General features: G+C 42.5%; 2 protein-coding genes across 2 annotated transcripts; one reads left to right on the top strand and one right to left on the bottom strand.

Moving 5' to 3' along the window:
• Nucleotides 1-1,545: 1,545 nt before the first annotated feature.
• GPN3 (GPN-loop GTPase 3) lies at nucleotides 1,546-16,268 on the bottom strand. The gene is made up of 8 exons (XM_082698554.1): nucleotides 16,023-16,268; nucleotides 13,073-13,181; nucleotides 6,479-6,646; nucleotides 5,067-5,191; nucleotides 4,076-4,191; nucleotides 3,854-3,950; nucleotides 3,212-3,340; nucleotides 1,546-2,256 (listed from the first exon to the last, which is right to left on the bottom strand). The coding sequence occupies exons 1-8, from the start codon at nucleotides 16,068-16,070 to the stop codon at nucleotides 2,194-2,196; spliced, it is 855 nt and encodes a 284-aa protein (XP_082554680.1). The 5' UTR covers nucleotides 16,071-16,268; the 3' UTR covers nucleotides 1,546-2,193.
• A 121-nt stretch (nucleotides 16,269-16,389) lies between these two features.
• On the top strand, nucleotides 16,390-25,895 carry FAM216A (family with sequence similarity 216 member A). The gene is made up of 7 exons (XM_082698563.1): nucleotides 16,390-16,921; nucleotides 18,482-18,522; nucleotides 21,339-21,460; nucleotides 22,924-23,053; nucleotides 23,133-23,316; nucleotides 23,867-23,949; nucleotides 25,525-25,895. Exons 1-7 carry the CDS (start codon nucleotides 16,830-16,832, stop codon nucleotides 25,635-25,637), a joined length of 765 nt encoding a protein of 254 aa, XP_082554689.1. The 5' UTR covers nucleotides 16,390-16,829; the 3' UTR covers nucleotides 25,638-25,895.
• Nucleotides 25,896-26,029: the final 134 nt, after the last annotated feature.

Here is a 26,029-nt window from a genome sequence, read left to right as displayed (position 1 = left end):
ATATTTTCTTGTTAGGGATCCTAACCCTGACTACCTAACTGGCCAACTAACTCCTAACATTATCTCTGGAGAGACAAGAGTAGATCTCTTCACCCGCCTACTGCCAGACTGTTGTTAAGTTTGTGCAGAAGCCTTAACTGGATTCAGTCATGTCCAATGGTCTCAACACCCTATTCCCTCCAGTCTTTGTCCTTAGAACATCTCTCACAGTGAAGGGTAGGAGGGGTGAAGAATCTCCCATTGTCTGGGCCCAGTTCAAAGGTCAACCAGTGGTCACATCCTCTTGATTCTCTTCTTCAACATCACCCTAAGAGCCAAGTTCATTGCTGCCTCAGGCTATTTCTTCAGCTAGTCCCTCAGACAGAATAGTCTGTTCAATGTTCCTACAATTGATTTCTCATTCAGGTTTCTGGGCAAATAGTACCATTCAGGAACCTTCTTTGACATTGAGCTCAAATGAGTCCCTTTGTCACTATCCATTTCATTACTGTTTTCATTTCTACCCACATTCCTTATCATGGTTTCCTTGTTTACGGTCTCAAGGGCCCCTCATGTCAGCTCCAAGAGTAAGGCCTTGTCTGCCCTGAGTGTTCCCATTTTATCCCCAGTGCCTGGCAACCACCAGTAAATTTTTCCAAGAATCACGTCAGGCTCTCTGCCAAGATAATGAAATCCTTGAGGATGGAATGGACATACTTGTCTTTGAAACCTGTGTCCAGAGGGGAAGGAAATTCAATCTAGCCCTTCACTTCTTGCCCAGAGGCACACACTGGATTCTCCAAAACCTGAACCAGGAAGAATAGCTCAAGGAGCAGTGAGGGCAAATGAAGTTGCCTTTCCTTTCTTCCATAACAATAAAATTTCTAAGAATTAGTAACACCAGTACTCGACCATAGGGAGAGGCCCCAAGAGGGACAGCACATTCTCAGGATGCCCACTCATGTTCTTTTGACTACCCCCATGACAACAGCTCACACCAATGGACCATGATGCAAATACCAAACTTTTGCCCTTAGCCTAAGCTCCCAAATACAAGATACCACTGATAGCTATGGTTCCTCACACTTGGCACATCTTTAGTTAAAATGGATCAGTGACACTATAGGTGTACTCCTGCTATCTAGTCCAAGAATGATTAAAAATTTAACCTCAGTTGTGGGTTTTTTTAAGGGCTTAATTTGTATTAGTTGGACTATCCAGGGCCAAATAGCCAATAAAACTTGGTCCCATTATTAAATGGAAGAGATTATGTAAAATGTTTCTTAGCATAAGATCTGGCAGAACTCAGTAAGTTAGATTCTATTTTGCTTTAGTAGGGCCTGGCCATGGCATGCTAGAGAAATATCTGTTGACTTTCCATGCTTTCACACCCAACGCTACTGAACTTAAAGACACTGAAAACAAAACACTTCAACCAATGCACATATTTAAAAGAAAAAAATGTCTTTTGCATTTTTGTGTGTATCTCTTATTATTCCAGGAAAGTATAAATTTTTAAATGCTCAGCGACTACAAACTGCATTTTTAAAGAAATCATGAACTATGTTTTGAAACTAGGACAAATTTATTCATTCAAAAACTTGCCCAGGCTGAGTGTTTCAAATTCTGACTGGAAAACAGAAGTTTAGTGAAAGGTTAGCGCTATCTTTCTATTTCTTTTATTTATATACATATATATATTTTAAAACATTTATTTTTCATTTTTTAATTACATAAACTATACATTTTCAATGTAGGAAAACTCAGACCTACAGATAAGCAATGGTCTTAACTATATCCTTCCAGATTTTTCCCTTGGGACACAGATGACTGTATTTTGTTATAGTAATTCCTGCCTCTCCAAAAAAAAACCTTCAAAAACAATAAAAATCAAATAGTAAAAGTAAAGGTAAACTGGGTCCTAACTGTATCACAAATGCTCATTTATATTATATACAAGTCTATGTGCATTAATGTCAATTTCAACATTTAAAATCTAAATTGGTGCTGTTAAAATAATACTAAAAGATTCCACTTAAAACACCAGCTATTTCCGAATAACTAGAATTTGATTCAGGCATGCTGCTGAGAAAGAGCCAAGTATTACTTTTTTCATTGAAATAAGTAGCCTTCTGGTATTGCATCCTTTGAAGAAAAGAAAGTCTTGCTGATTCAGTCGCAGGTGATTCACATATAGAGTTACTCATAAATTTTTCACTCATTCTGGTGTCCTTGAAAATATTCATCAAACATAGCAGAAGAGTCGTCTTCATGTTCCTGACACAAAGGAAACACAAAACAGAAAATATTCATTTCCCCTAAGTTAAACCGAGGACGTGCTGACCTATTTTTCAGATAATGCTCTTCCAAGAGATAATGTCCAGCTGCAATGTAGGTGTCTCTTACAGAGGCAAAAAGCATGACTGATAGAATCTTTCTAGCTTCGCGGTAAATTACTTATATCTCGTTGGAAGCATTTTTTTTTTTTAAGATTTTATTTATTTATTTATTTATTATTTTTTATTTTTTTAAAGATTTTATTTATTTATTTGACAGAGAGAGATCACAAGTAGGCAGAGAGGCAGGCAGAGACAGAGAGAGGAGGAAGCAGGCTCCCTGCTGAGCAGAGAGCCCGATGCGGGACTCGATCCCAGGACCCCGAGATCATGACCTGAGCCGAAGGCAGCGGCTTAACCCACTGAGCCACCCAGGCGCCCCTAAGATTTTATTTACTTGACAGAGATCAAAAGAAGGCAGAGAGAGAGGAGGAAGCAGGCTCCCAGCTTAGCAGAGAGCCCGACGTGGGGCTCGATCCCATGACCCTGAGGTCATGACCTGAGCTGAAGGCAGAGGCTTTAACCCACTGAGCCACCCAGGCGCCCCTCGTTGGAAGCATTTTAACTTGAGTTTACACTTGCTCTCGGCTAATTTGCTTGAGATAGTGGCGTATGACAATCACCATAATGTGAGGGCGGCCCAAGTTCAATGGGCTTTCATCTACTCTCTGCACATACCCCCAAGCCCTGAGGACAAAGAAACTGGGTAACAGTGCCTCAATAACAGAGTAAAACTGATACTGTTTGCTGAGGACAGATGTCAATTTCAGACACCCCCTCAACATGCCCAGGTTACTACTGCTGCTAAGACAAAAGCTGAGGAGTTACTGGGATTACACAGGAGGCCACTGAGTGCTGGTAAACACGGTTACCAAAAGTCAATGATTAAAAATTACCTTTGGTTCTTTGAATTCTAAGTCTTCTCCATACTGAATGGCAAAATCAATATGCTGTAACACAATGTTCATGCTTTCTTCGTCCGACTGATCGTAAGGCAAAAATCGAACCATGCTATAGTCATCAATCTGCACGTTGGGAATTTCATAAAGGGTCATTCTGAAGCTGTACAAAATACTTAATTTTCAAGTTACACTTTATTTTATAACCATTTATACTTCTGATTAAAAACATTTGTGTGTGGAAGGAGGAGGGAGGCGGGAGAGAGAACAAAAGCAAGACATCATTGATTTTCCTGACCTCTAACCTCCCGGTGCACTCATTAACTTATTACTTAACTAGACACCTACTCTTTCATAGATATTTATCTGAATTCAACAACCATCGGAAGTTTCAAAAGGGTACAGACAGTTCTGAACTCCCCAAATGGTCTGGAATAATAGACATGTCAGTTAACTTATCAGCTACCAATAATAACTACTTCTAAATTAAACTACTGACCAGCCAGTCCACAGCCTGCCCCCACCTTCCTCCCCTCTGCAAGGAAACAGGATTGGACTGTGCTTTCTATAATGGTTGCCACTGCCTAGCTATGGGTAAACAGCTGACCAGGCCATTTAAAAAAAACTTGAAAAACTTACCAGTCCACATATAGCTTTAGTCAACTTTTTGAATTTTTTGCTTCGTAAGCCACTTGCGGAATCATCTAATAAAGAATACATGTCTGGGTCTAGAAATCTTTGAAAGTGAGAAAGAAAACTGATAAATAAAAGGAAGAATAAATCAGGAAACTAGATTTGTGACTAATAGATAATCACATCTCTGCAATTAAGATTTGATGATAATGGAAGACGTGAACTCACTTTTCAATTTCCTTTTTAGCTTTCTTGCTCAGCAGATCCATTTTTGTCATGATGTTAACTTGTGGAATTTCTAGAGAGATCATAGCACTCAGCGCTGCCAAAATGCCAGAAATAAACTGAAGGAGGGAACAGAAAAGGGAAGAGGAACTGTTGCGAAGAAAATTCACTGGTCTCCACATAAAAGAGAGGCTTTTGCTCTTCACAGAAACAAAACTGGCCTAAGTAAAAGAAATGCTTATCCTAAAAAAAAGACAGTCTACTAATTAGATAGATGGTTGACCCTTGGCTTCCAAAGGTAGTTACTGAATAAGGAGGAAAGAGGTAGATTTAATTTACAGTAATCATGGGGCACCAGACTGGCTTGGTTGGCAGAGCAAATGACTCTTGATCTCTGGGTTGTAAGTTCGAGCCCCATGTTAGATATAGAGATTACTAAAAAATAAAATCTTTTAAGCAGGGGAGGCTAGGGGGAATGCCTGGGTAGTTTAGTTGTTTAAGTGCCCAACTCTTGATTTCAACTAAGGTCATGATCTCAGGGTTGTGGGATGGAACCCCACATTGGGCTCCGTGCTGGGCATGGGGCTGGCTTAAGATTCTTTCTCTCCTTTTCCCTCTGCTTCTCCCTTCACTCTAAAATAAAAAATTTTACAATGATCACAAATCTCAATTTAGACGGTATCTTAACCTCTTTTCCACTGAATATTCCTTAAGGGCGATTAATGGGAAATTGAGTTCATACACTAGACAAAAGGCACTCAGAGAATTAAAAATACTTATAAAATATGCATCTGCCTCATTTTTCTTGGTAAGTAGTTTCCCCAAATCTATACGATATCATAACATCATCTTTGAGTTAAAAATGTGTCATTACAATAACTGAATAATAAAGGATACTAAATTATTCTGGAATATAGTTTCTGAAATGTCCAGAGGGCTGCGATCAGAGTCCCTAAAGGAGGACTAAAAAAATCAGTAAGACTGATCTTCAAACCTTGAATGACTCCACCATGAACTGAGAATCGACGAGAAAAACTCCGCAGACTCGGAACTCCCATTGTTCCAGCTGCTGGACCAGCTGTTTCATCACGGGCAGGTGTGTATACAGCTCAATCTGACCTACATGAAGAACATGACAAGACTGATACAAACAGGAAATAGGTAGTCATCAAACTACACGAAAAGAATTTTCCTATAAGATGGTTAAAAAAGGGAACCAAAAGCGAGTGCTACAAAGGTGTTGTGTTTTTTGGGAATATTCATCAAGCTGTATGCTTAGGATGTATGTGCTTTTCTATGGGTTCAACTAAAATCAAGGGAAAATATTCTCTCTCTCTCTCTCTCTAAAACAAAGGGGGGACACCGGGTGGTTCAGTCCATTAAGTGTCTGACTCTTCATTGTGGCTGAGGGTTGTGAGATAGAGACCCACGTCGAGCTCCAATGGAGCCTGCTGAACATTCTCTTTCTCTCTTCCTCTACCTCCCCCAACTCTTGTACACACATACGCTTTCTCTCTAAAAATAAAAAATAAGGTAAAGTGAAATACGAAGTGAGGGAAAATAAAGTGAGAGCCACAAAGGATCACAGCTAGGTCAGCCTCAAGTCTAAAACCCACAAGCTGGCTTAAGAAGTTGTGTGTGTTGCAGGGGCACCTGGGTGGCTCAGGGGGTTAAAGCCTCTGCCTTCGGCTCAGGACATGATCCCAGGGTCCTGGGATCAAGCCCTGCATGGGGCTCTCTGCTCGGTAGGGAGCCTGCTTCCCCCTCTCTCTCTGCCTGCCTCTCTGCCTACTTGTGATCTCTGTCTGTCAAATAAATAAAATCTTTAAAAAAAAAAAAAAAAAAAGAAGTTTTGTGTGTGATTATCTGTCCCCTGCAAGCATCACCGCATGACATTTCCCTGGGTTTCCAGCACTCGGGCCACAATGGCCTTCTTGGGGCCCTAAACCCGCCTTACTCCTTCCTGCGTCAAGGTTTCTGGCACACTGTGCCTCTGCCTGGACCATGGACTCCTTCACTTTCACCCCACAGCCCAGCTTACAGGCCACGTGATCAGAAGCCTCCTAACCTTGTTGCTATGTGATGCTCTTCCTACTCCTGGGGAGCACCTGTCATAAATTAATATTAAGTGATAATCTGGGTGATTTTGTTCATTGTGTCTAACACTCCCACTTAACCGTGAGCTCTGCGACGGCAAAGACCATGGCTATCTGGGTGTCTGTGGTATTCCCAGCATATAAACTGAGCACTCAGTAAACTCACTGAATGAGTGAGAGCCAGTAAATAAGAGCTTTGCATCTCACTGCAGAGTAGTTAAGAGCTAGGAAGGCTCAGTCCACTTTCTCTCACTCGGGACAGAATTAGCACAACTTCAAGGAACATGGCACATTCAAATTGCTGACTTACCTGGACAGTCAAAAAGGATATAGTCATCCTCCACGTGGCCAAGACAGCTCTCTAGCCAGTCAAAATTATTAGCAAAGTACTCCATGCAAAATACCAATCCTCCGTTGGGACCAAATCGCAGAGAGTCGTCCTCCATGACGTCATCTACCTCAATCAGTTCCCGGATGTCTGCAAAAGATAGACAGGGCCCAGAATATAAGAATATCCATTCAAAAATTGTTTCCCTTGTTAGTGGTAGTTAATAATTATATAAAAACTCACATGTATAAAAACTATATCTGTTTATGATTATTCACTGTAGTAGTGTTTGTGGGAACCAATTTAATTACTGTACACCCAGACAACGGACTCCTATGTAACCATTAAAAGGAGAAGCTCTTTATTTATTTTGTTTTAAAAGATTTTATTTATTTATTTGATAGAGAGAGATCACAAGTAGGTAGAGAGGCAGGCAGAGAGAGAGAGGAAGGGAAGCAGGCTCCCTGCTGAGCAGAGAGCCCAATGCGGGACTCGATCCCAGGACCCCGAGATCATGACCCGAGCCGAAGGCAGGGGGTTAACCCACTGAGCCACCCAGGCGCCCCGCCAAGAAGCTCTTTAAATATGGATGTGATGGGATGCCTGGGTGGCTCAGTGGGTGAAAGCCTCTGCCTTCCGCTCCGGTCATAATCCAGGGTCCTGGAATGGAGCCCTGCATTGGGCTCCCTGCTCAGTGGGGAGCTTGCTTTCCTCTCTCTCTCTGCCTGCCTCTCTATTTGTGATCTCTCTCTCTGTCAAATAAATAAATAAAAATCTTAAAAAAAAATGCCATCACTTGTGTTAACAACAGCAACAACAACAAAAAGACAAAGATCTGCTACATATATATAATAATACATATATCTGATCTTATATCCATAGATTCTCTATGGAAAGACACCCTAGAAACTGGCAACACTGGGTTCCTGCAGGGAGGGGAGCCAATTACTGGGACATAGACCTGGGAGACATTTTACTGAATACTTACTCTTCTGTACCTTTAGCATTTTAAACCACAACAATATATACTATCTATTCTAAAATGATTAAAACAAAACCAGGGGCGTGTGGGTGGCTCAGTGGGTTAAAGCCTCTGCCTTCAACTCAGGTCATGATCCCAGAGTCCTGGGATCAAGCCCCGCATCAGGTTCTCTCTCTGCTCGGCGGGGAGCCTGCTTCCTCCTCTCTCTTTCTGCCTACTTGTGATCTCTGTCAAATAAATAAAAAAAAATTAAAATAAAAAAAACAAAAACCCAAACCAAGAAAACCAATAGCTGTTTTTTGATTTTTTTTTTAAGATTTTATTTGTCAGAGAGAGAGCACAAGCAGGGGAGCAAAAGAGCGAGAGGCAGAAAGAGAAGCAGACTCCCTGCTGAGCAAGGAGCCAGACGTGGGACTCAATCCCAGGACCCTGGAATCATGACCTGAGCGGAAGGCAGAGGCTTTAACCCACTGAGCCATCCAGGCACCTCCCCCAATTGCTGTTTCTTAACACGACCTCAGGGAAGCTACTTAACTTCTTCACGCCTCACTTTATTTATAAAATGAGGGACAAATCATATATCCTGGGGTTGAAGGATGAAGGCTCTATGAGATAACGTAGCTTAATCACGTACAGCAGGGGCTTAAAGATCAGGTATACGCATAGTTCTCTGCTACTACTGATTTTGGACATCTGTATTTACAACGTTCTCCCACAGGTTTTTAATGTCTGTGCACAAACCTACAATATCTGTTCACAGACAACTGCCTCACTCATAGCCACGTTTAGGTGGCTAATACCTTCTTCTTTTTTTTTTTTTAATGTATTTATTTTTTTTGGTGGCTAATACCTTCTTATGTACTTCCTCTCCCTATCTGAGGGGTAAATCTCTGACTTAAGTCGGGACAATGAAACTGGATCTTCCAAAAGGATGACTCAAGGACACAAGTCAGTCATTAAGACATCTGGACCAGAAAGTGATGGGAACCTGAGGTTTGTGGCACCTTGCTGGGGCCCCGGAAGCCGAGAAGGCTGGTCTGTAAGAGGGAGAAAAAGGCAGAGACAGAGCGAAAGCCACCTTCAGTTTGTTAGTTGCTTTTTCTTTTTTTTAAATTTTCGTTTTTAAAAAGATTTTATTTATTTATTTGACAGAGAGAGACATAGTGAGAGACGGAACATAGCAGGGGGAGCAGGACACAAGGTGGGGCGGGGAACGGGAGAGGGAAAAGGCTTCCCACGGAACAGGGAGCCTGATGTGGGGCTTGATCTCAGGACCCTGGGATCATGACCTGAGCCCAAGGCAGATACTAAACAACTGAGCCACCAGGGCCCCCCCACCAATTCCTTCTTAAAAAAAATCCTCCTTGGGGCACCTGTGTGGCTCAGTCAATAAGCACCTGCCTTCAGCTCAGGTCATGATCCCAGGGTCCTGGGATGGAGCTCCACGTTGGGCTTCCTGCTCGGTGGGATGTGTGCTTCTCCCTCTCCCCTAGCTTGTGTTCCCTCTCTTCCTGCGACTCTCTCTGTCAATTAATAAATAAATAAAATCTTCAATAAATAAATAAAAATCAGTTAGTCAATCAATCAATGAATATCCTCACTTTACGTAAGCTGGCTTCAGTGCTTTCTGTTGGGTGCGACCAAATGATCCCAAAGAAAAGCAAAACTTTTTTTTTTTTTTTTTGAGGGGCAGAGAGTGAGGGAGAGAGAGAATTTTAAGCAGACTCTATGCTTGGTGTGGAGCCCAACACGGGGCTCAATTTCCCGGCCCTGAGATCATGACCTGACCCAAAATCAAGAGTTGGATGCTTAACTGACTGAGCCACCCAGGCGCCCCAGCAATCCCTTTCCCTACAGAAGAGGACTCTTTCATACCTCCTCCTCTTCTTTTAGCCCCTGCCTCCCCGACCTCATGTGCGCCCACCTCCAGCCACAATCATGTCCTGAGGGCACACGTGTCATTAACAGAAATCAGAAGCCAACCTAAGTGCATTTCTCGTGTTCTCACCAGTATTACACTATCACACAGTATCTTCCACCCTGCCTTCCCTTTAGTTACAAAAGAAGCATCCTGTTCCTGGGGCACCTGGTGGCTCAGTCGGTGGTGCCTGCGACTCTTGATCTCAGGGCTGTGAGTTCAAGCCCCGTGCTGGGTATAGAGATTACTTAAAAATAAAACTTTGGGGACGCCTGGGTGGCTCAGTTGGTTAAGCGGCTGCCTTCGGCTCAGGTCATGATCCCAGCATCCTGGGATCGAGTCCCACATCGGGCTCCTTGCTCGGCAGGGAGCCTGCTTCTCCCTCTGCCTCTGCCTGCCATTCTGTCTGCCTGTGCTCGCTCGCTCTCTCTCCCTCTATCACTGACAAATAAATAAATAAATAATCTTAATAAATAAATAAATAAATAAATAAATAAATAAAACTTTGAAGGGAAAAAAAAACAAAACCCGCCCTACTCCCAGCGAAGGGAAAACTCCCCACTTGTTTGGGATCTCCCTCCCCTTTCTCACTCTTGAAGTTATTCCCACTGTCCGGCATTTTCAGTTTCTCTTGCTCTACCGGATGTTTCTGTTCACAAATCAAGCCCGTTCCGGTTAGCATCTCCAGTGTTAAAAGGCAACCTCCCTTGACCCTCCTACCCCCTCCAGTTCTCCCTCCACACCGAAACTTCCCCATCTCCTCCGCGGATGCGGCCATCACCTTCAGGTCACTCTTCAAACCACTCCACAGAAACTGCTAGGCAAAGTCGCCTCCATCTCCACGCCGCCACATCTAACAGCCACTTCTCCATCCTCATCTTCTACAACTTCACAGCCATGCCTGACATAACCAAGCACACAAGCCACTTCTTCAGTCTCTCCTCCTGGCTTCTGCAATGCTACATTTTCCTGGCTTTCCTCTGACCTTATGGACTCCACCACCCCCTCCAGACCTCTGATGATCAGACAACTTCAAGGCTTGGTTTTGGGTTCTCTTCTCTCAGCATATTTCCTCCTAAAATGATCTCACCTAGTCCTCGAGCATTACGTCCTGTCTATATACTGCTGACTCGCATATTTATAACTCTAAGCCAGACCTTGTTGCAGACTACTGTATCCAACTGGTTCCTTGACATCACCTTTTTATTTTTTAAAGATTTTATTTATTTATTTATTTGACAGAGAGATCACAAGCAGGCAGAGAGAGGAGGAAGCAGGCTCTCTGTTGAGCAGGGAGCCCGATGCGGGGCTCGATCCCAGGACCCTGAGATCATGACCTGAGCCGAAGGCAGAGGATTAACCCTCTGAGCCACCCAGGCGCCCCCTTGACATCACCTTTTAGATATCTATCAGATGTCTCAAGCTTAGTAAGTGAAAAGAGAATGGCCCCAAACCTGAACAGACTTATCTTCCTTCCTGATAAATGCTATCACACACTCTTCCGCAATTCAAGTCACATATCTAGTATGACAGTCACAGTCTAGTAAGAGCCACCCTTGGTGTTTTCTCCCTTTCTTACACCCTTCTGGTTCAGTCTCCCACAAAATGCTGCTAATTCTACTTGCAAAGTAGATACTGAATCCATCTGCTTCTATCTCCACCATGACCACACTAATACAAGCCTCTCGGACGTGTGCAATAGCCAGCCTGCTCGTCCCTGCTTCTACTCCTGATGCCCTAGAGTCCATTTTTCATTGGAGAGCCAGTTAGCTTTATTTATTTATTTTTAAAGTAGTTCTTTTCTTCTTTTTTTAAGATTTTACTTATTTATTAATGTCAGGCAGGGAGAGTGGCATTCAGAGGGAGAAGGAGAAGCAGGCTCCCCGCTGGGCAAGAAGACTGATCTGGAACTTGATCCCAGGACCCTGGGATCATGACCTGAGCCAAAGGCAGATACCTAACTGACTGAGCCACCTAGGTGCCCCGAGAGCCGGTTATCTTTAAAATAATCAGATGTCAATCTTCTCCCTGGTTTCAACCCTCCAATGGCATTCTCCTGTTCAATGCTACAGATTGAATGTCTGCGTTCCCTCAAAATTTTGATGTGGAGAACCGAAGGCCCAAGGTGATACTAAGAGGAGGTGGGGCTTTTGGGAGGCAACTGGATCATGAGGATGGTGCCTCATGAATGGGATTAGTGCTCTAATAAATCCCCAGAGAGATCCCTTGTCCCCTTCCATCCTGTGATGACACAGTGGGCAGCTGGCAGTCTGCCACCTAGAAGAGGACCTTCACCAGAACCTGACTATGTTGGTGCCCTGGTCTTGGGCATCCAACCTCCAGAACCATGAGAAATACATTTCTGTTGTTTCTAAGCTGCCCCATCTGTGGTATTTTGTTAAGGCAGTTCAAACAGACTAACAAAACAGGACAGAACCCAAACTTCTCCTGTCCTACTAGCACCGACCTGCTTCTTTCCTTCACTCCTGATGCTCCAGCTCATTGACATCTTTGCTTTTTCTGAAACATACCAAACCCCTTCCTATCTCTAGGCTATTTACTGATCTGAAGTTCCCTCATCTTGAAAGGCCTCTCCCCAGCTTGGTGAGGACATTACTATCTTCGGGTCTGGGCCCAAATCTCTCTTCTTGAGATTTCTTCTCAACTATCCTTCCTAAAACAACTTCCCCAGTTACTTCCTCTCATCGGCCAATTTGCAGTCCTTATCACAATCTGTAATGTTTATCCCTTTGCTCATCTCCCTGCCAAAAAGTCCATGAAAACTAGGATAATGTCTGCCTTGTTCTCTGCTAGAACCCTGGTGTCTGGCAAAAATAGGTGTTCAAAAGACATCTGAATGAATAAATTAAAAGAATTTTATTTGAGGGGCGCTTGGGTGGCTCAGTCAGCTAAGTGTCCAACTCCTGATTTTTGGCTCAGGACATGATCTCACAATTGTGAGATCAAGCCCCAAGTTGGGCTCTGCACTGGGCGTGGACCCTGCTTAAGATTCTCTCTCTCTCTCTCCCTCTGCCCCACTAAAAAAATTAAATAAATAAAATTCTTTTTGTAAAATTTTTATTTTTTTAAAGATTACTTATTTATTTGACAGAGAGATCACAAGTAGACAGACAGAGGTAGGCAGAGACAGAGAGGGTGGAAGCAGGCTCCCCCACGGAGCAGAGAGCCCGATGTGGGGCCTGATCCCAGGACCCTGAGATCGTGACCTGAGCCAAAGGCAGAGGCTTTAACCCACTGAGCCACCCAGGTGCCCTTCTTTTTCTTTTTTTAGAGAGAAAGAACAGGAGGTCCACCTAAAAGAATTTTTAAAAACTTGAAACAGTTAAGCTGCTCATTTATACTACGATTTGCAGTAAACCTGATTCACCACAGCAGGACTAAGCATGGAAGGGGACAGAAGGGAAGTGTGATGAGAGAGGAGGGAGGACTCTACTCACTTAATTCCTAATCTAAAGACCAAGAAAGGATACTGTCGCACATGTCATCATGAGTGGATGTCACCGAATGACATTCAGCCTCATATTGTTCACCATGGAATAGGGCAGCAGACTGTAATAATTATGTTTTCAGCTTCTGTGCCAAGCAGCCAGCACTCGTGGCCTCTCCACCCCCTTATTTCTCCTCAAGGAGTGTGGAGGCTCTGCTCAGGACTCACCAGCCATCACGGAGTAGTTGAAGTGTTCTGCTGCAGGATCTAGGTTCACAACTTGCACAGACCGATTGAGGGCTTCACAGTGCTGGACCATGGTGGCACAGTAGGTGCTCTGTAACGTCACAAGGCACAAGGGGGTCAAAGCGACAGGCAGTGTAGTGCTACCGCCTGCAACCCCAAGGGACACCCTATATCCCTTGGTCAGTGTCCACAAAGGTCAAAACTATGCTTTCACTGACCAAGAAGGCGACTGAAAACAGGAAAGGTACCAGGCTGGGAGTCGGGACACCTAACTGGGCTCCAGATCCTGACGTGGCTGGGACTCACGGGTAACTTTAGCCAAAGTGCTTCTCTACTTTGCCCCTCAGTTTCCTCTTCTTTTTCTTTAAAAAGATTTTATTCTTAAGTAATCTCTACACCCAACGCAGGGCTCACACTTAACCCCAAGATCAAGGATCAGTTGTGGGATCCACCAAATGAACCAGCCAGGTGCTGCACCCCACCCTCCCGGCCCCCGCACTTTTCTTGTCTCTAACTGGGATGGCCTCCACGACCACTAAGGTTCCTTGCTGCTCTAGGGGCGCCTGGGTGGCTCAGTGGGTTGAGCCGCTGCCTTCGGCTCAGGTCATGATCTCAGGGTCCTGGGATCGAGTCCCGCATCGGGCTCTCTGCTCGGCAGGGAGCCTGCTTCCTCCTCTCTCTCTCTGCCTGCCTCTCTGCCTACTTGTGATCGCTGTCTCTCAAATAAATAAATAAAATCTTAAAAAAAAAAAGGTTCCTTGCTGCTCTAACATGCAACACGTGGAATTTAAAGGGAAGACTTCTGATCATACCATGCAGCACCTAACACACAATGTCTCCACCAAGATGATTACAGTCCAAACAAAGCTCTAAGTAGGATAGTCAGGGCTGTTTCAGCGGGGGGCAGAGAGAGGGGGGTATGTTTAAGCCAAGAGATGTGAATGTGCTTGCCAAGCAAGGGGAAGTATTTCCAAATGAGAGCACACTGAGGTCAATAAATAGTCTAGAGGTGGGCTATCAGTTTGCAACTTTTGGTTTAGGGAATTCCTTATCCCTCATTTAGTCCTTAACATACTATGTTAAAATTTCTAGGCTACTTGTCTTTTTTTCCCACTTTCTGTTTAAAGGCAGGGCTGTCTTTTACTCAGTTTTATAAGCCTAGGACCAGCATGGTACCTGGTACATAATAAATGCTTGATAATTATTTCTAATTCACTTAATATATTTGGATATAAACTCTCCCAGAGCAGAGATTTGTGTGCGTGTGTGTGTTTTGTTCACTATACGATCCCTAGGGTCCAGAACAGTGACTAGCACAGAGAACACGTCAGTGGTACTTCTAAAAGTAGGCATCAAAAATCTGTAGGGAAGTACTTGTCTAACATAATCAGTCTGAAAATGCATCTAGAATACAGAAAATAACTTCTATCATGCTCAGTGACCTTTGTGACATACTATTCTCTCTGCCGAAAAGGAGGCCCTCTCCATGCAATCACACTACGTTTTATTTATTTTTTTAAAGATTTTATTTATTTTTGACAGAGATCACAAGTAGGCAGAGAGGCAAGAAGGGAAGCAGGCTCCCTGCTGAGCAGAGAGCCCGATGTGGAGCTTGATGCCAGGACCCTGGGATCATAACCTGAGCCGAAGGCAAAGGCTTTAAAAACCCACCGAACCACCCAGGCGCCCCTCACACTATGTTTTAATTGGCAAGGCATCTATCAATCTTCCCAAGTAGACTATACACTTTGGGTAGGCAAGGGCTACATTACAGTCATATGTGGATCTCCTACACTCAGAATAGGTCAAGCCTTAGAACAATGTGTTCAAGACTGAAGCCAGGGGTGCCTGGGTGGCTCAGTGGGTTAAAGCCTTTGCCTTCGGCTCAGGTCATGATCTCAGGGTCCTGGGATGGAGCCCCGCATCGGGCTGTCTGCTCAGCAGGGAGCCTGCTTCCTCCTCTCTCTCTCTGCCTACTTATGATATCTCTCTCTGTCAAATGAATAAAAAAAAAAAAAAAAGACTGAAGCCAAACAACACCTCCACAGGCTCCAGTGCTTCTCACACTTCTGTTATTTGACTAACACCTTCACCCATTTCTATATTTGAATGTCTCTCATATTACTCCACTCATACTTGTTCACAAGAAAAAAATCACACCTCTCTTGTAAATAGAATACCAGTTATAACATGAAGGTAACCATAAAAATCCCTTAAAGCTCTTTCTGTTCTGGCTAAATAAAAAGGTCAAAAGCTCTAAAATCTTATCTCTGAAGAGACTTGATTAAAGAAGTATTAAAGGTATACAAGCATCTAACTGACAATTTCACTTCAATGCAAACTGAAAGAGGATTTTAAAGGGAGTAATTTTCTCAATATGATTCAATGTTCATTAATGTTAGGCCCATGTACCTCCTAAAATCGTCTCTATATATCAGAAGTCCATGTGTCAAGCTCTGAGAAACAGTGATTTAATGAGACCTCACTTGAACTTTCTATGAGGGGGACAGGGACGGATTCTGGAATTACACAAAACTGGATGCAAATTCCAGCCGTCACTTAGTAGTTCTGGGATCTGGGCAAAGAACTTAACCTTTCTGTATCTCATTTTCTGTAAAATTCCCATCCGTAAAAATGGGAATAACAGGAGTTCTCTCACAGCGTTGTTCTGGAAATGAATTGGGAGTTTAAAAGCAGTATCTGGGGCATAAGTAGAATTTAAACGTTAGCACCACCGTTAGTTACTCCCCTTTGAATACCACAACGACGAGCACCACAGCCCAGACTGCAGAAGCCAAGCCAAAAGCCCAAGGGTCCCCAGAGCACGCATCGGTCCCGCGGTCTGGACCAGAACGTCCCTGCTTGAACCCAGGATCCCCTCCCTGCCTCCCACGAGCTCTCCGACTTTTCTCTTCTCCGACCAAATCCTCACCTTCCCGCTGCCGGCCGGGCCCATGACCAGCTGCGCATACCGAGGCATGTCTGCGGTCCCGGTGGTCCGTGAAGCCCGCCTCACAACAGAAGCCGACCGCCCCGCTCCCTTCAGCCTTCGCGCGGCGCTCACTGAGTTCCGGGAACCCCACGTGCGAACCAATCGCAATCCAAAGTCTTTTTGTGCCTTCTGTTCTAGCACGTCCCTGACTACGGAGCGTCCCGCAGGTCAAATCTCGTGTGAAACGCCTTCTCAGGGAACTTCAGCGCGGGGGCGGAGGGCTCGCGGGGAGGTGGGCAGGGAAGGCGGTGTGCGCGTGCGCAGAAGTAGCTGGCGGAAATTGGCAGTTGGGATGCTAGAGACGCCTGGTTGCCTTGGTGATAACGGATAACGGCTAACATTCTGCATCCCTGCGCTGGGGACTTCGGTCCTTGATTTGCGTCCTGGTCTTTGACCTTTATGGTGACACTCAAGATTTGCAAATTTGTAGAGGGTCTGGAATACTGAGGATCTGGAAGGCACCTCCTGTTTTAGAGGGCATGTACTAATCCCTGCCACAAACCGTGCAAGCGCGCAATCAACTAAAGACCTGCCCCTCCCCCAACTTATTCCAGCGTCGTGCATCTGCCCTCCCCGCTCTCCCGAAGCTATTCGGGCAGTGTCCGGAGCACATCGGAGGGGGCTAGAATACGGCGTCCGCCTCTTCACCCCCAATATCGCCCGGCCTGACGCACGCGTGCTGACGGGGGAGGGGAGAGGGGAAAGCTGCTTCCGCACACCGCTCGAGGTCCGGGCACCGGGGAGGAGATGCCCGGCCAAGGTCCGGTGTCCGACTGGACAGAATGCAGCTCTTCCGCAGAGCCTCCCGCAGTGGCCGGGACCGAGGGTGGCGGCGGCGGGTGAGGCTGAGGGGCCCTGAAGGGTTAGGGAGGACGATGACCGGCTCCGGGTCGTGATCCCCTGTGGAGGAGGGGGTGGGAGCTGGCTGCTCCAAAGGACTCGTCCCAGGTGGACTGAAGTGAGAGGAGGGGACAGCCTTTGTTGTGCTCGGGGTAGGACAGATGGAAGCCGACTCACTGTTTAGGGGAAGGGCTTGTGAGGTAGGATTGAGTGTTGGTGCAATGACTAAACGCGGTAACTGCGACAATTGCTTGGGTGCATTTTTCTGCCTCGAGGGGGCGCTGCGAAACCTGCTGGAAAACGTGCAGTCTCCCACAGGATCTCTATAAAAAAGAGGGGGTTGAGGGCCCAGCAGAAACAGGTTCAATCTAGGGTTTCCAAGTCAATAAATCAGTTCCGTGTGTGCGACATTAGCCACCTTTAGGTCCAGGGAATTCATAATGCCGATATGACAGATAATTATGAATATTAGAGGCACCTTGATTTGACATTTTCTTTCCCCTGAAGTTTTTCTTCATAAATCCATTTTATTTTGAGCAGGTTTTTTTTACTATTATTTCCTGGATGCTGATGACAACTAGTCTTCAGGACCTCCCGGCTTCCATCAGTTATTCCCTAAGAGTGAAAGCTGCAGGGTGTTTCTCCAAAAGCTCACAGTCATGGCTCCTGCTGCACCCATGACTACTTTACATATATATAGTGGATCGAAGACTTTCTTAAAAACACTTATTTATTTGGGAGAGAGAGTGCGGAGGCCGCGGGAGGGGGAGGGGCAGAGGGAAAGAGAGAATCCTTAAGCGGACTCCCCACTGAGTGAGGACCCCCCCCCCAGATCATCATCATGACCTGAACCCCGATCAAGAATCAGCCGCTTAACTGAGCCACCCAGGGGCCCCTAGAAGGCTGTTAAAGATGGGGTCTCGGCTTTCTTTTCTGTTCATTATTGTGTTTGACTAAGTGCTGGATCCTCATATATCAGGAGATCAATGAACACTTGGTCACTGAATAAATGGAAGGAAGTAGGAAGGATGTGTGTTCTGTCTTAATTTGAAAGAAGAAAAAAAGAACTTGTACAAAAATAGAAACATTCCAGACCAATTTATCAATTCCAGTATACCTTAATTATGTACAGTAAAGAAGAAGATAGTCTTTTTCATATCCAAGTTACTTTATTAAAAGTAAAGAGAGCCAGGAAATACCACAGATAACACAGAAGCCCAAATTCTTTATTGAGCTCAATGCAGGAATTAGATTAAAAGGCCTTAAAAGTAAGACCAAATCTGGCTTAAGATAAATCCTTTCTAGTATAGTAAAAACCTCAGATAACCCACTTTGAAAAAGCCTGGGGCTAATTAAAAAAAAAAGAAAAGAAAAAGCCTGGGGCCATTAGGATATAACCAGGATTACAGGAGAAAATTTGCAAGATATTCCATCTGATAGAAACATGAAAAGTAAAAAGCATATGCAATACTGCCTTTTTTCATTTGAAATACTTTTTTTAATGCTTATAAAGCTGTCAATTATTACATATTATTTAAATCCTTTTTTCCCTCCAACAGATCAGCTGGACATTCTTATTATCAGAATTCCAAAGGTATTGGTAAGTAGAACATATAAAGCAGATGATACCTACCAAAATACATGGTTCAGAGATGCTAATTTTGCTATAACTACAAACATAATGGAGTTTTAAAAATAGACTTTATTAGCATCCTGGTGACCTTAGTCTTTAAGATTTTCAGAGCAATCCAGCAGGTTCTTTCTCTCTTGTTAAGACATTTCACATCAAGCATTTTAAAAAGAGTGCTTCAAAATAGCAATGAATCTGAAAAGAATTGTGTTATAATTGATGTTTGAAAAGCACAGAGTATGGCCTGGGGTTTATAAATTGAAGGAAAAATTTCTAACTTGAACAACTTCAAAGCATATAAAATATTTCTCAATGCTGCTATTTTCCTCTCACTTGAAATAAAGGATAAAGCTGATGGAATTAAGAGTAAGACAAACCCCCAAAGGCATATCACTATTTTTTTTTTTCTTTTGAGGGGGGAGCAATTTCTTTTCTTTTCTTTTTTTTTTTTTTAAGATTTTATTTATTTATTTGACAGACAGAGATCACAAGCAGGCAGAGAGGCAGGGCAGAGAGAGAGGGGGAAGGAGGCTCCCTCCTGAGCAGAGAGCACAATGTGGGGCTCCATCCTAGGACCCTGAGATCATGACCCAAGCCAAAGGCAGAGGCTTAACCCACTGAGCCATCCAGGTGCCCCAAGGGGGGAGCAATTTCAGTTCAATGATCTAGAAACCTGGATTCATTCCCTTCCTTGGAAAATGCATAGTCCTTACAGAAGCTGAGAAAAACACAGACACTTATCTATGTGTATATACATACCTAAAAATGCATATATACATATAAATACTGTGGTTTTTAAATGGAATTGTTGGACCATATGGTGATCATTGTTTAATTTTTTGAGGAGCCACCACACTGTTTCCACAGTAGCTGCACCATTTTACATTCTTACCAGCAATGCACACGGTCTGAGTTTCTCCACATGCTAGCTTACACTTGTTTTCATTTTTTTTAAATGGTAGTTATCCTTATGAGTATGAAATGGGACTTCATTGTTGTTTTATTTATATTTCCCTAACGAGTGGCGATAGTGAGTATCTTTTCATGTGTTTATTGGCCATTTGTACTTTCTCCCTTGGAGACATCCAAAGTCTGTTCAAGTCTTTTGCCCATTTTTCAGTTGGTTGTTTCTCTTTAACTATTATTTTTTAAAAAGATTTATTCATTTGAGAGGGGGAGGGACAGAGGGAAAGAGAATCTCAAGGAGGCCCCCTGCTGCTGCTGGGATGTGGGGCTCACTCTCAAGACCCCGAGATCATGACCTGATTCTAAATCAAGAGTCAGCTGCTTACCTGACTGAACCACCCAGGAGCCCTTAATACTTTTAAATGTTTCATGTTCTGTAAAGAAATGCCATCAAGGTTTTGAGAAGTTGAATTTCAGTCCAGGCTACAATAACACATCTCAGAAATATTGATGAGTGGAGACACAAAGATATATTCTTAGATAATTAGTCCACATTTATGACTTGAAAAAGGATTTTTTAAAAAATTTAAATTTTATTATTATAGACTCCAAATTATATCTTAAAGGTCATAATAACATAATTTCCAGGTGAATTTTCCATTTGTTGGCAAACTAGTTAGTCTTCAGTAAAGCACATATAACCCTTACTTATCTGAATTAACTCTCCCAATTTGTCAAAATCTGGAAGAAATAAATAAAGTTAATATGTAAAACTGTAGTGACCTTTGTTGTCAGTACTGAAACAAAACCATGGCTATTTAATTTGCCTTCCTAAATACAAGCTTTTAACTTAGAAATCTGTTCTGCCAGCTTTATTTGTACTAGCGTAAAACTGGAAACAATCCAGATGTCCATCTACAGGTGGATGGATAATCAAATTGTGATATATTGGAATATAACCCAACAATAAAAAGAAATGAACTATTGCTACATATCACACACTGATCGATTTCAGTATAATTATGTTGAGTGAAAGAAGCTAGACAAACAGAATATATACTGTATGTTTCCACTTATGTCAAACTCAAGAAAATGCAAACTGATTTACAGTGATACTAACCATAGTGGTAGAAAGCCGTCTGGAGGGAGGGATTGAGTATGTGAGAAGAAGGGGAGTGTTATAAAAAGAGTTATTTACTAGTTAAATTTTCCCAGTGAAAATTGTTTTTCCCCAAAGTGCTACTGAAGTTTATACCCTAAATTAAGTTTCTGGTTGCAATATCTGAAACTGAAAACTAGTTTCATTCTTCGAGATATGCCTCAACTTTTATTTTTATTAAATGACTGTTCTTTTAATCTATCCACATCAGTATTAAAAACATTGAAATAACTGAAGCTGTGTAAAAATACATTTTATTAAAATTCTACAAAGCCCTTTTAACACTGTCTCATTAAAGATATAAAATTTGTGTTATTCTATCTTGACTTTAATACTATATGCTCAAGTCAAATGAATGATAAAATATTGCTGTAAATCTTTACAGTGCAAGTTCTGCATGTATATTCCCGTTTAATGTGGTCTGAAATACAGTCAGCTAACAAAAATAAGCTACTGTCAACAGTTTGCATCTCAGCTGAGCTCAAAATAATGTAGTCTATATATAATGACATATATGTAGTAAATGTTCATAAATATCTTAAGAGTTTTGTATGCTCTAAAACCAAATGGCCATATCATACAATCTCTTCAAATTTAACAGAATGACTCATACTCCTACTCCAGGATAATCACAGACCCGTGTAAATATATAGATATTAATAATCAGTTTATTGAGCTGATGTTTGCTCATGCAATTCACATAGTATGTCCTTGCCTACAGACAGAATCAAAGATGGACACAAAGTGAACACACACATAGCCAAGCTGCAAGAGTTGTGGAAAACTCCTCAAATTCAAGCAATTCACATCCCTAAATCAATGACAGATGCGTCCTTTCTAAAGGTATGCTAACTAAATACCAATATTTTGTTGAAGTACCAAATTCTTTGTATTCAGAGATGAACTTATTATTGAAGATGAGCTACTTAGAGGGTAAGGCACTTCAGAAGATAAGGTACACTCAGCATACATCCAGGAATCCATAACTATCTGCTGAGTAAACTCATGAAATGAATACAAGGATTTTTATCATTATAGATTCTTTTTTTTCTTAAGCTTTTATTTATTTCTTTGACAGAGAGAGAGATCACAGGTAGGCAGAGAGGCAGGCAGAGTGAGAGAGGGAAGCAGGCATCCCGCTGAGCAGAGAGTCTGATGCGGGCTCGATCCCAGGACCCTGGGATCATGACCTGAGCAGAAGGCAGAGGCTTTAACTCACTGAGCCACCCAGGCATCCCTAGATTCTTTATCCTAAGAGTTCTTTGAGGGCTTTATGATAAGGAAAGTTACATTCCAGAGATGGAAACCCAGACTCATTTTCATTCAGATTCCACTGAAGGTCTGCAAAATTAGAAAGAAGCAAATAAAGAAAATGGCTGTCAGCATTTTAAGACGGTCTAACCTCTATTACCCATTATTAAAGGTCATAACTGCCAGAAGTATCGTTGTGAGCAGTGCAAATGAAGATTACAATAGATTTGTGCAAATTGGTCAATTTATCTGACCAACATTTTGACTTTTCCCTGGATTTACCTATTCAGTTCAGTAAATCCTGTGTATACACACATATATATACATTTTAAGTGAGTGTTATCTTCTAAAATCAGCAAGTGAAAATCTTAGTTAAAATTACTTTTACCAAAGACCCATAGACTATCCCTCAGTATGTTCAACACAGACAGTTATTCTTCTGGTGCTAGAAAAGAGTTTCTTTTTTCTTTTCTTTTTAAAAAAATTTTATTTATTTATTTGACAGACAGAGATTACAAGTAGGCAGAGAGGTAGTTAGAGAGAGGAGGAAGCAGGCTCCCTGCTGAGCAGAGAGCCCAATGTGGGGCTCGATCCCAGGACCTTGGGATCAGGACCTGAGCTGAAGGCAGAGGCTTTAACCCACTGAGCCACCCAGACGCCCCAAGACTGTTTCTTTAGTTAAGACCAAGTAGAGTAGTTGAGTCGCTTTCAGATGCCACAGGATATCTCAAAAATTGTATTTAGAGGGCAAGAAGCCTACATTCACTGAGGCACACAGGAACTAAGACTCACGTACAGAGCAGCATATCCCTACTCTCCTTACTCTCCTAGGGCAGTGGTTCTCACCCCTCAGACACATCAGAATCACTTGAGTGGAAACGGCAGGTGGACCCACGTGTGCTGTTTAAATGGCCATTTCTTTCTCTTTTCGGCCAGATTAGCATAGCTGAATTTGAATAAGCAAAATGTACGTGTGGTGCAGCTCTCCTGAACATTGACCCTTTCAGATGAGGAATTTCACTTGTTCTACAGTACCTATAAATCTTGTCTTTTAGCATCCAGACCTCACCACAGGCCAGAAGCGTTATCTGTGTAGCATCGCTAAGATCTATAACGCCAACTATCTACGGACGTTGATGAAGAGGCAGTACATGCACGTGATCCAGCACAGCTCACAAAAGCCAGGCAGGTGCACCTCGTTCGTTTCTCACTAGTTCTCACAAGACACCAGAGGGTCTTCTAACAGAGGTGATCTGTATGACAGGTATCCTCACTCATCACAGGAGCCGCCTCGGTTCTCGTTACTCACAGAAGCAGCATTACCCCTGCACCACATGGCGACACCAACTGGAGAGAGTGGACTCAGGGACCCTTGACATGGCCGCTGTACCCGCACCGGAAATGATCCTACAGCATTCCCTTTGGCGACCAGTGAGAAACAAAGAAGGGTCTGTTTCTTGTTGTTTAAAAAGAGGAAAATACACCCCAATTTTATTGGAACGGTAGCTAAATGAGATTAAAGCTTGTTTCCTAATAGGTTCATTTGGCTAAATTCAGAAGAGGTTAGACGAAAAGCACAAAAGGATCTTATAGTCTCTTTACTGATCTCACTGGAATATGCCACTCTTTTTAGAACACATTTTGTGGAATTGTAAAAATTTCTTGATCAGCTAGAGATAGGCAAGACTGGCCTTTTCAGTAATTTCCACTTAAATTCAAAATAGTACAAACACTTCCAGAAGGAGCATATGGTTGCTTCTGCACAGGAGAAAACTATAAACAAAAAAAGGAAATAAGAAAAAAGAATAAGAAGACTGATTATTCAACCTGCACTAAAATAGTTAGCTTTGTGTTTCAGGGCTAATTACTCATAGGAGACTGAAAGAGTCTTTTTGGTGATGCTGGCAGCTTAATAAAAAGAATTTGTATGGTCCTCCATATGCATTAGACAACTGTTGATTTTGCTGATCCCAATTAAGATGCTTCTCTTTCTTATAGTTTAAAAACTGGATATGCATCTAAAACAAGATGTAAGTCACTGAAGATTTTTAGAAAACCAGGCAAACTGTTCATGCAATCAGGTAAATGTGGAATTTTAAAAATGCATTTTGAAAGATCTTATACTTAAAAAAAATATAAACCCATTAATTTCATTTCTATTACAGAAGACATTAAAATTTAGAATGTGATTTGCTTATAATTCTCCAAGTGAGTATGAAATACAGTTTCTGCTTTCATTTAAAAGAACATACTCACCTCAGGGGAGTAAGATTCAAGGTACTTCTAAACAAAGGTATTTACAATATCAAGGTCAGAGACTTTAACAGAATGAATTTGTTAGAACCCAGAGCCATAAACATGACTTTTTCAAGCCATAGCACTTTTATGAGATAGTGCCATTTTTGGATGGGACAAAGTATTTTGTATGGCATCATAGTTAATGAGGGCTGTATCACCTATATATAAATTTTGTTTAATATTCAACACACCAGGAAGCAAGCCAACCAAGTGGTATCAAAATTTTGCAGAGCAACTCAGATTAAGTCCAGAGTTGGTAAGTATCAGCATAAAGGATCCTACAGGTTCATCAGCATTTTTTTTTTAAAGATTTTATTTATTTATTTGACAGAGAGAGATCACAGTAGACAGAGAGGCAGGCAGAGAGGGAAGCAGGCTCCCTGCTGAGCAGAGAGCCTGATGCGGGACTCGATCCCAGGACCCTGAGATCATGACCTGAGCCGAAGGCAGTTGCTTAACCCACTGAGCCACCCAGGTGCCCCAGTTCATCAGCATTTTTAAAAATTTTTATTTATTTATTTGACAGAGCTCATAAGTAGGCAAAGAGGCAGGTAGGCATAGAGAGAAAAGGGGAAGCAGGCTCCCTGCTGAGCAGAGAGCCCGATGCAGGGCTCAATCCCAGGACCCTGAGATCATGACCTGAGCCAAAGGCAGAGGCTTAACCTACTGAGCCACCCAGGTGCCCAAGGATCCTTCAAGTTCAGAAGACTACAAAATTTAAAGGGCCAAAGGGGAAAATCAAAAGGAGAAGAAAGAAAATCAAAGGGGAAGAAAGAATGCTCAGAAGGATTCCTCAGAATTGATAAAGTGGGAAGGATTAAGTGGAAGTTAAACAATGTCGTAGTTGTTCCTACAGTGAGTAGGGAAGCAAATAGGAAGTAGGGAAGTCAGGCCTTCAGAACCCCTATCCCAATGCTGTGTGACAGTCCAAGAAAGGAGGGTTATGGCAGGGGAAAAAGTAAGTCTAGGTCCCAAAATAATAGCTGGAGGAACCCAGGTTGGAGGAAAGTCCCTGTGACCCCTGAGAGAGGAGTAGCAGCTTCATGTTTCCGGAGAGGGGAATGCTGAAGCTATGACTTTCCTGTAACCAAAAGATTTTGACATGTGAAGACAATATAGGACTTAGTGACAGAAAATGTGCTATACCATAACTTGGCTGACTACAGTACTTACTGGGAAAGTAAGGGATTTGGGGGGAGGAAGTGGTTAAGTTTTGAAAATTGCAAGCCATTTGTTTTTGTGAAAGGGTTATTACTAAGATAGGTCATTTTGAAGGCTGTTCTTATATACAAATCTCCATTTTCAGGAAATACACCTGTATTTCCAAAACAGACATTATAAACTTATTTTTCTTACAGTTTCTACAAATGATTCTGAATCATACATGAATGAAGAAAAAAAGGAAGAAGATTTGCTAAATAAATGTATGCAATCGATGTCAATTGAAGAACAAGGAGAACACCTGATGTGAACTTGAGTCTTGTGAATTGATGAGGTGCCAAAGGGGGGGAGGGTTGTGAATTGTGTCCTCTTTCTACATTTAGGATAGTATTGTTACTCACCGTGAAGTCATTAAGTAATTTTAGTTTGTTCAGAAATGTTTACAACAGTGTAATTAACTGGTTGATGTAGTTCCATGTACTAATGATATTTGTGTAACAAAAGTTATGTGTAATATATGCTTGTATTTCTAGCTAGATACAATTAAAAATTTTCTTGTCGCTTAAAACTGTATTATTTTTCTTTAAATCTGTCCAATAAATTGATTAATTCTTTTTCTCCATATAGTAAGTCCTAGAACAAAAACATGAGAATCCCCTATAAGTATATTCTTTTTTTTTTTTTAAATATTTGATTTATTTG

The sequence above is a fragment of the Mustela nivalis genome, assembly GCF_964662115.1.
Source record: "Mustela nivalis genome assembly, chromosome: 14".
Lineage (NCBI taxonomy): Eukaryota > Metazoa > Chordata > Mammalia > Carnivora > Mustelidae > Mustela > Mustela nivalis.
This window is presented reverse-complemented; position numbering and strand designations above follow the sequence as displayed.